The following is a 9,756-nucleotide window of genomic DNA, read 5'->3' as shown; positions in this document are numbered from 1 at the left end:
GTAACTGCTTACCCTCTTCATCCTCATGGTTAACCGGGCTGGAAAGATTCTATGTCCTTTCTTCCCATCTTACTCTAGCGGTCTGGGCTCGGAGAAACAAAACACGGGGTTAAGAGATTAAATACTAGGATTGACTGACGTTGAGAGTTTCTATAGTTTTTAGTCTCCTGTAATATTTTATTTTATTTTTAATTTTTTTAACGTTTATTTATTTTTGAGACAGAGAGAGACAGAGCATAAACGGGGGGGGGGGGGGGGGGGGAGGGTCAGAGAGAGAGGGAGACACAGAATCGGAAACAGGCTCCAGAAACAGGCTCCAGGCACTGAACCATCAGCACAGAGCCCGACGCGGGGCTCGAACTCACGGATGGCGAGATCATGACCTGAGCTGAAGTCAGATGCTTAACGGACTGAGCCACCCAGGCGCCCCTCCTGTAATATTTTTAAATACAGGAAATGCCACAAAGGAGGACTGCAAAAATGGTTCTATGTTCCTCTTTGTGTTTGTCTTGTACCATCTAGAGGTGATATCAAAATCCTATTGTAGAGGGGAGCCTAAAACTGACCTTCCTTCCCTTCCCCAGGGCTCCCATTACCCTCCTGGGGACAAATGAGAAGTGAGGCAAACGCAAGGATTCACACAGATCACAAAGATGGTGGTTGTTTCTAATATTTATTTTTCTGGTTATAAAAGTAATACATGAAGAGCACTGGATTGGGAGAGGTTTTGAGTCCTGCAGGATCTAGACAGGTCACTTCTCACAACTTCCATTCCCTCACTTGGGAAGCAGAATAAGGAGCCTGGCCTTGCCCACTCTACCAAGGGCAGTGCAGATCAAATGAGATAACACAGGAGAAGCACTTGGTAAACTGGAAAGTGCTGACAAATGGAAGAGGTTAGTGTCACCACCCTCGGCTGAGGTAGCACCAAGGTCTGAGCTCCTGCTCCTCCCCTAGCATACACGTGGTTTGATGGAGTTGAGGGAGGAGCTGCATAAATCGGTCTCAAGCCTGGCCAGATGGGGCCTCACTGGGGCACTTCCAGAACCGGGCATCAGCTGTGGCCAGTTGGGTGAGGATCTCCTCCAACTCAGGCCCATCCTCTGGGAAGCGCTCAGAGAAGGATTGGATGAGACCAGCAGCCGAGGCCTCATACTCGAGGAGCTGCACTTCTGAGCCTGGGGAGGAGGATAAAAAAAAAAAAAAAAACAGCAACAGGGAAAGGTCTTAATAGGGAAGCAGATAATCATAATCATAGAAGCAGGTAGTTACCAGGTGCCAAGAATCGTGCTCGGTGTTTTATTATCTAATTTAATCCTTATAATAACTCTATGAAGAAGGAAGTGTTAAAGGGGGAGTAGTCAATAAATTGCTGCACTCATTCACTCATTCATTCATTCATTCACTTAATGAGTATATACTCTAGTGCCATGTTAGGTTAAACAGATAGTCCTTGACCTCCAAAAGCTTACAGTCCAGCAACTGCTTCATCTCTGACTACTGTGGGACCTTGGGAAAATTTCACAAGCTCTCTAAGCCTCACTTTCCTCATCTATAAAATGGGAATGAGCATAGTACCTCTTCTCTCAAGAAGCTATGGTGACTAAATACAACAATGCACAGGGGTACCTGGGTGGCTCAGTCGGTTGAGCATCTGACTCTGCTCAGGTCATGATCCCAGGGTCATGGGATTGCGCCCATGTCATGAGTTCAAGTCCCACTTTGGGCATAGAGCTTACTTAAAAAATAAAATAAAAATAAATCCTCACACCATAACCCAATGAGGTAGGTATTACCCCCACTTTACAGTTAAGAAAACAAGCTTAACTGTATGTCAGTTAAGGCTCCATGCTAAGCATGGAGCCTGCTTAAGATTTTCTCTCTCTCTCCCTCTGCCCCTCTCCCCCACTTGTGCACTCTCTCTCTAAAATGAAAAGATAAATATGATAATGCATGGAGTAAATGCCCAACAAGTGCTAGGTATCACTAGCATCGTTATCTCTGAACCCAGCAGAGTTAAAAGGACACCCATTTAACTCACGGGCTGTTCTGGGGGTCCCCTGAATACTCATGGGAAGAATTTCCCTCCAACATACTTCCAATGCTTTACCACTCATAGAACCTTGTTGTGCTCTTGTGGCATTGTGGGATGTATGTAGCTAATACCACAGGCTTTGGGTTCAGACAGCCCATGTTCAAATCCTGGTTCCGCCACCCACTAACTGTTGACCTCAGACAAATACACAGCTCCTCTGTGTCTCAATAGGGGTAATAACTTCCTCAGTGGGTTGCTGGGAGTTAATCACAGGAAGTTTGTACCCAGTGACTACCACATAAAAGTCCTCAAAAGTTAGTCACCACCACCACCACCACCACCATATCTTTGAAAATCCAACCTGCTCTTCAGGCTTAGTTTAACCACTTCCTCCCCAGAAGCTTCACTGATTTCCCCGAAGGTGAATGTGACCTTCTCTAAGTGTTCAGTGTTCAGATCACCGTTTGGGCCTCTTGGGTGCTTATTAACCTCCCTGGGTGTGATCATTTCTCTCTAGGCCTTATTCCTAATGGACTGTGAACTCTTGAGGCAAGGGCCTGGGTCTGATTCATTGCTCCATCCCCAAGGGCCCACATAGGGCTGGACAAGCAGAGCAATGCTGTTGTAATGAGCATTTATTATGTGTCTGGCATGATTACTCATTTGACATGCATTGAGCAGCTCCTGTGTGCCAGGCCCTATACTAGCTACTTGCTGGGGATATGCCATTTTCGCTGACATGGAGGCAAGGCAGACAAGGAAAATAGCAGAGAGTGACAGCGCATGAAGGAATCACTTTAGGTTGAGGGGTCAAGGACAGCCTCTCCCAGGAGGTGCCATTTTAACAGAGACCAAAATGACAAGAAGGACCAACCAAAGATCGGGGGAGGACTGTACCCAGCAGAGGAAACATTGAGCGCAAAGGCTATGGCAGCGGGGCAAGCTCAGGGGGCTGGAGAAATGGAAAGGCCATGAACCTGGAGGCCAGTGAGTCAGGGAAGAGGGGTCCCAGAGGCCTGCTAGGGGTCCGGGCCAAATCCCCTGGAGCCTCCGGAGTGCAGAGTGAAGAGTTGGAAATAAGCCTCTTAAATGTGTTTTCCTTGCCAGTCGGAGGTAATAATTTCATTTAGCCTTCACGACTGCCCATGACTATGGTAGTGAGGAGCACTCTTAATTCGGCTCTTGGTTCTTCCAGTAAAGAGCTGTAAGCCTTGAACAATTTAGTCTCTGTGCTTGTTTTCTTAACTGTAAAGTGGGGGTAATACCTACCTCATTGGGTTATGGTGTGAGGATTTATTTTTATTTTATTTTTTAAGTAAGCTCTATGCCCAAAGTGGGACTTGAACTCATGACCTCAAGAGCCAGCCAGGCACTGCTATGGTCAGTATTTAAAGGGTTAATCCAAGGAAAGCACTAAGAGCTTGAAGAGAGTACTTAATTTAGGTTTACTACAGTGTCAGCACACAACCAACACTGGCTCTATGACTGAAGACACCCAAGCCAAGAGAGGTTAAATGATTAGGCCAAGGTCACAGAACAGCTCTGAAGCTCATGTGGTAACCACGGTATGGCACTAACTCATGTGACAGGAGTCCGGAACGATGGGTCAGGAGGGGAGCGGAAAGTGAATGCAGCAGCAGGCTGGGACCCTAGGGGCCTCTAATACAACAGGTACAAGTGCAGTGCAGACAGGGTCAAGGCTTCTGGAAACAGGATTATCACTTGAGGAGGGAGAGGGACCATGGGGCTGCTGATCTCTCTGCTGGGCTCTACAGAGTCATATTGTCCCCAGAGTTCCACCAGCCTGCAGGGTTCCAACTCACTGCCTGCCCTGACCTCTCCTCATCCCCAGGCACCGAGAGGCCTGATTCTCCAGGACTATTCCTGGCCTCCCATAAGCCTGAAGTCTGTCTGTTCTACTAGCCCCTGCTCTGCTGGCCTTCCTCAAACCTCTAGTCACTGTCTTATAAGCAGCACAACTGTGTGTGTAGCGGGGAGGTGGTAGATGCTGAGGTTTTGGCCTGGGGTTTGGTCTGGGGTTTGGCCTGGGGTTTTGGCCTGGGGTTTTGGCCTGGGGTTTGACTGTGGCAGGGAGGGAGAGAGGCAGGAGTCACTTCAGGTAGCCTGAGCCCAGGGATTGGTTCCAGGCCTCGTCTCTCATGGGGCCCTGAATGGCCCCCCATCAAAGGAGGCTCAGCAGTCTGTTACCTTCAAGATGAGTGTTGGGCTGAACGATGAGCTTCCGAGATTCCTTGCGGAGCAGCACGGTATCCCTGAGGGTGAGGAAGCATTCAGGGGGTGCATCAGTGACTGCTGCGTACCCCTCATACAGGGCCCGGCCTCCGGCCACATCTCCCGTGGACTTCAACACCTGTGGGAAGGCAGGAAGAATCAGTGCCTATGACAGGCACCTCCCCTGCATCCATGGGGCTTTGCCAGGGGCTGCAGCCAACTGTGCCCAGCCCTGGACAGTATCTGCTCTCTCGTGGTGTTACTGTGCTGAATATGTGAGAAATGTAGATCAAGGGCTTAGCTCATAGTAAGTAAGTGCCCAGTAAAGTGAAGCGAGTATTTCTCATTTGGTTGTCTCATTTGAGCTGTGGACAGAGAAAGCATTACCATCACTTTTTTTTTATTTCACATACACAAAATATATAGTATATATATTAGGTTATAACATATGGGTCATAAACAATGTAATACATGGGTTATAAAAAATAATAAGACACCCATGCAACCAGCACCCAGCTTGACTTAGCTCCTGCCTTTTTTTAAAAAATTAAATTTTTAAAAAAGTATTTATTTATTTTTGAGAGAGAGAGAGAGCATGTACATGAGCAGAGGAGGGACAGAGAAAGAGGGAGAAAGAGAGAATCCCAAGCAGGCTCTGCACCATCAGCATGGAACCTGATGTGAGGCTCAAACCCATGAACCATAAGATCATGACCTGAGCTGAAATCAAGAGTCAGACGTTTAACTGACGCAGGTGCCCCCACACCAAGAAAAAAATTTTTTTTTATGTTTATTTATTTTGAGAGAGAGAAGAGACAGGGCATAAGCAGGGGAGGGTCAGAGAAAGAGGGAGACACAGAATCTGAAGCAGGCTCCAGGCTCTAAGCTGTCAGCATGGAGCCTGATACAGGGCTCGAACCCACAAACCACAAGATCATGACCTAAGCTGAAGTTGGACACCCAACTGACTAAGCCACTCAGATGCCCCCAATTTTTAAAAATTAAGTAGGCTCTATGCCCAGCATGGGGCTAACTTATGCCATCAAGAGTCACATGCTCTACCCGACTGAGCCAGCCAGGCACCCCAAGTTAGCTCCCTTCTTGACTGCATCCTGGGGCTTCCTGTCTGAGGATATAGTCCCCAATTCTGTGCTTATCGTTTCCCTGTGTTCCCTAAATTCTGCTCTCAACCATGTTATTTTAACTTTGGCTTATGTCCTATGATTTGCTTTTTCTGCTCAATTTATGTCTGAGATTCATCTGTAGCTATAGTTCACCCCTCTCACTGCTGTCCAGTATTCCACTTATAAACACAAACAATTTAATCTCTTCCCATGCTGATGGGCAGCTTGTGCTGTTTGCCATTTGGCACCGCTGTTGACACCCTTTGTATCTCCTGCTGAACAGAATGAACAGATGCAGGTTTCTCTAGGAGAATCATTTGTCTAGAGGTCAGGGGAATGCTCAATCTTAGATGAGCCCACCTTGTTCTCCAAAGTTGTTGGACCAGGCGATGCTCCCAGAAACAGTGGCTGGCAGCCCTGACCACCTGGCATACCCGGCTGGTGTTGGCAGTTCTTCATTTTTGCCAAGCTAGTGGTATAAACCTCATGTGGTTTAAGCTGTGCTTTCCTGATTGCTCAAGAGGTTGAACGTCTTCCCATAAGTTGATGTATCATTCATTTTCCTCTCCAGTTCATGAGTTTTGCTTATTTTTGTGTTGGGTTGTCCTTTCTTCACCTTTTTTTTTTTTTTAAGTTCTTTATTTATTTAAATACTAACCTTTTGTTAATACATATATGGTAAATACCCTATCTTAGTTTAAGATTCATCTTCTCACATTATTTATGGTAACTTTTGATGAGTAAAAGCTATTTTTGTTTTTTAAATTTTTTAATGTTTATTTATTTATTTTTTTTTTTGAGAGAGAGAGAGACAGAATGTGAGCAGGGAAGAGGCAGAGAGAGAGAGGGAGACACAGAATCCAAAGCAGGCTCCAAGCCCTGAGCTGTCGGAACAGAGCCCAACACAGGGTTTGAACCCACAAATTGCGAGATTGACCTGAGCCAAAATTGGACACTCAACTGACTAAGCCATCCAGGTGTCCCTTTTATTTGTATTTTTAGTTTAATCTTAAAGATTTAATTTTAATTTATCTTATTTTTTAACTTTTAAATGTTTATTCATTTATTTTGAGAGAGAGACAGAGCGCATGCATGCAGTGGAAGGGCATAGAGAGGGAGAAAGAGAATCCTAAGCAGGCTCTCTGTAGACAGTGGGACTTGACCCCATGAACTGTGAGATCATGACCTGAGCTGAAATCAAAAGTCAGACTTTTAACATACTGAGCCACCCAGGAGCCCCTAGAGGTTTTATTTTTTAAAATAACCTCTACACCCAACATGGTGTTTGAATTTACAATACTGAGATCAACAGCCTCACCCTCCACTGACTTAGCCAGCCAGGTTCTCCAATAAAAGCCAATTACTTTTTAAAGTTTTTATTTATTTATTTTCAGGTGGGGAGGGGCAGAGAGAGAGGGACAGAGGGAATCCCAAGCAGGCTCTGCACTATCTGTGTGGAGCCTGACCCACTAACTGTGAGATCACGACTTGAGCCGAAACCAAGAGTCAGACACTTAACCAACTGAGCCACCCAGGCATCCCAAAGCTATTTTGAATGTAGTTAAAAGGACTGATCTTTTCCCTGATAGCTGGTGCTTCTTGTGCTTAGAGAAATTCTCCTTCCCTATGAAGTCATAAAGATATTCTCCCAGTTTAAAATTTTGCCTTTCCTATGTAAGACTTTAATCTCGTGGTGTTGACTATGTATTGCAGAAGGTAGAAATCCAGTTTGGCTCTCCATAAGGAGAACCTGTTGTCTCAGCATGACTTATTAAATGGTCCCTCCCTTCTCCAGTGGCCTACCATGTCCCTTCTATCATATACGAGAGTCAATGCCTGGTTCTTGGTTCATTCCACTGGTCAGTTTGTCTATTCCTGCCCCAGGGCTATACTGAACTTAATACTCTTAGAATAAATTTTGGTATCTGATGGAATGAGTCCCCCAACCGGTTTTGCTTCAGGACTGCCTTGGCTCTTCATCATGATCATTTATGCTTCCATCTAAGTTTTGCAATCAGCTTGTCAAGTTCCATGAAAAACCCTCTTGGGACTTCATTCAACCCTGTGAAACTCTTTATTAATTTCAACAATTTGTAGATTTGTTTGGCTTGCCTAGTCATATAATTTGCAACACGAAGAGTTTTGTTTCTTCCTTTTGAATGCCTAAACTTTACATTTTTCTTCTCGTTTCCTTCCAAAACCTAAGACTTTCAGTAAATTGTTGATCAGAAGTGGAAATAGGGAGCATTTTTGTCTTCTTTCTAATTTTTATTTTATTTTATTTTGGTCTTCTTTCTGATTTTAAAAGGAGTGTTGTAGTGTTTCAACAGTTGACAGCTATTTTCATTTTTTGAAACATTCTTTATCAGTTAAGAAAATTCTTTTCAACTCTTGAGTTTTTGGGTTTTTAAATTTTTTTTTCTTAAATGTTCATTCATTTTTGAGAGACAGAGAGAGACAGAGCATGAGCGGGGAAGGGGCAGAGAGAGGGAGACATGGAATCTGAAGCAGGCTCCAGGCTCTGAGCTGTCAGCACAGAGCCCAATGCGGGGCTTGAACTCACAAACTGCGAGATCATGACCTGAGCCAAAGTCGGACACTCAACCGAGCCATCCAGATGCCCCTAAACTCTTGAGTTTTTAAAGAGTTGTTTTTTTTTTTTATCATAAATGGATATAAAAGGTCTTTAAGAGTTTTTCTAAATTTATTGAGATGATTGTGGTTTTTCTCTTTTAATCTGTTAATATGCGATTTTCATAAATGTATTTTCTAATGCTAAATAAACCTTGCATTTCTGGGACAAATCCAAGTTGGTGTTTTCTAGATTTGGTATGCTAGGATCTTGTTTAGAATTTTGGTATTTACATTTTCCTTTTTGGAACTATCTTTGACTTTGGTATCCAGGTCAAACTAGCATTATAAAATGAGGTGGAGAACATTCTCTCTTTTTCCATTATCTGGAAGAGTTTATGTAAGATTGATACCACCTGTTACTTGAATATTCTGAAGGATTCACCTATAAAACTCTTAGTATTTTTTGTATGAAGACTTTAGATCACTGATTTAATTTTTATAATGGCTGAAGGACCATCCGAGTCATCTACTCATGAGTGGACTTCAGTATGTTTTATTTGTCTAAGAATTTGTCCACTTCAACAAAGTAGTGAATTTTATTGACGTAAGTTTCTGATATATTTGTACTTATGTGCCCTTTAAGTTTCTACTTTTATTTGTGTCTTCACTCTTTTTCTTGACAAACCTTGTCAAATGTTTGTCGATTTTATTATCTTTTCAAATAATCAACTTTGGACTTGTTGGTCTTCTCCATAGTTGTATTTCAGCTCCTTTGTGTCTGCTCTTATATTTGTGATTTTTCCCCTTCTATTTTCTGTGTATTTCCTTCTCCTCCCTGAATTCTAAAACTTGATGGACTTATGAATTGGGTCTTTACTCAGTTCTAGGAAATTCTCAGCCATTATCTCTTCTAATATGTCTTCCCCCTCCCTCTCTCTCTCCTTTCCTCTTAAAGCTTCAGTTTACTTCCTTAGACCTTTTCACATTGTCTCCCATGACTCTCCACTTCTCTTCTAAATTTTCTTTTTTTTTCCTTTTTAAGTTTTGTGTGTGTGTGTGTGTGTGTGTGTGTGTGTGTGTGTGTGTGTGTTTAGAAAGAGAGCAGAGCAGGAGAGAGAGACAGGGGGGAAGAGAGAGAGAATCTCAAGCAGGCGCCATGCTCAGTGCAGAGCCCAAAAACGAACTGTGAGATGACCTGAGCTGAAACCAAGAGTTGGATGCTCAACTAGTTGAGCCACCAAGACGCCCCTCTTTTAAAATTTCTATCTTTGTCTCTGTGCTACCTGCTGTATATTTTCTTTTATCTTTAGCTGAATCTAAAACTTGTTTAACCTGCCTATTTTTAGTTTCATTGGCTGGATAGTTTATTTCTGGGAGTTCCATGTGACTCTTTTCCAAGTATCTGACATCTTGTGGGTCTGATCCTTACTTCTGCCGATCTGCAGGTGGCGAAGTAGGACTCCTGCTAGGGCTCCCACCAGGTAAGCCTCTTCCTCTTAGACCCAGGGTTACAAGGTTATGAGCTCTAGTAAAGAAAACCAACGGGGACCTCTGCCCAAATGTCCAAATATGGTGCCTCCTGCTTAGTTTCAGCCTCTTGTTCACATGGGACTTGAGCCTATTGATGCCAGTCCTTCCAAGAAGACAGAAATACAGATTTATACCCAACCTCGCCAATTTTCACAATACACGGTGGGCCAAAATGGACTGCGTGTGTGACCCCGGCTGAAGCCTCTCCTTATGGAAATGCCTTGATCTTCCCTGCTTGCGGTCTCCTTGCTGTGCTCTTGG

The 9,756-nt window shown here is 44.0% G+C and overlaps 1 protein-coding gene across 7 annotated transcripts in view; it reads right to left on the bottom strand.

Moving 5' to 3' along the window:
* Window positions 1-656: 656 nt before the first annotated feature.
* DPP3 (dipeptidyl peptidase 3) overlaps window positions 657-9,756 on the bottom strand; it is a 38,742-nt gene continuing 29,642 nt past the window's right edge. For all 7 annotated transcript variants that reach the window (XM_058689743.1, XM_058689744.1, XM_058689746.1 and 4 more), the window contains exons 17-18: window positions 4,244-4,406; window positions 657-1,178 (exon numbers count right to left, since the gene is read on the bottom strand). In XM_058689743.1, coding sequence (XP_058545726.1) covers window positions 1,006-1,178; window positions 4,244-4,406 — 336 coding nt within the window. In that variant the 3' untranslated portion in view covers window positions 657-1,005. The remainder of the gene's footprint in view (window positions 1,179-4,243; window positions 4,407-9,756) is intronic.

This window comes from Neofelis nebulosa, chromosome 10 (assembly GCF_028018385.1).
Source record: "Neofelis nebulosa isolate mNeoNeb1 chromosome 10, mNeoNeb1.pri, whole genome shotgun sequence".
In the NCBI taxonomy this organism is placed as follows: domain Eukaryota; kingdom Metazoa; phylum Chordata; class Mammalia; order Carnivora; family Felidae; genus Neofelis; species Neofelis nebulosa.
This window is presented reverse-complemented; position numbering and strand designations above follow the sequence as displayed.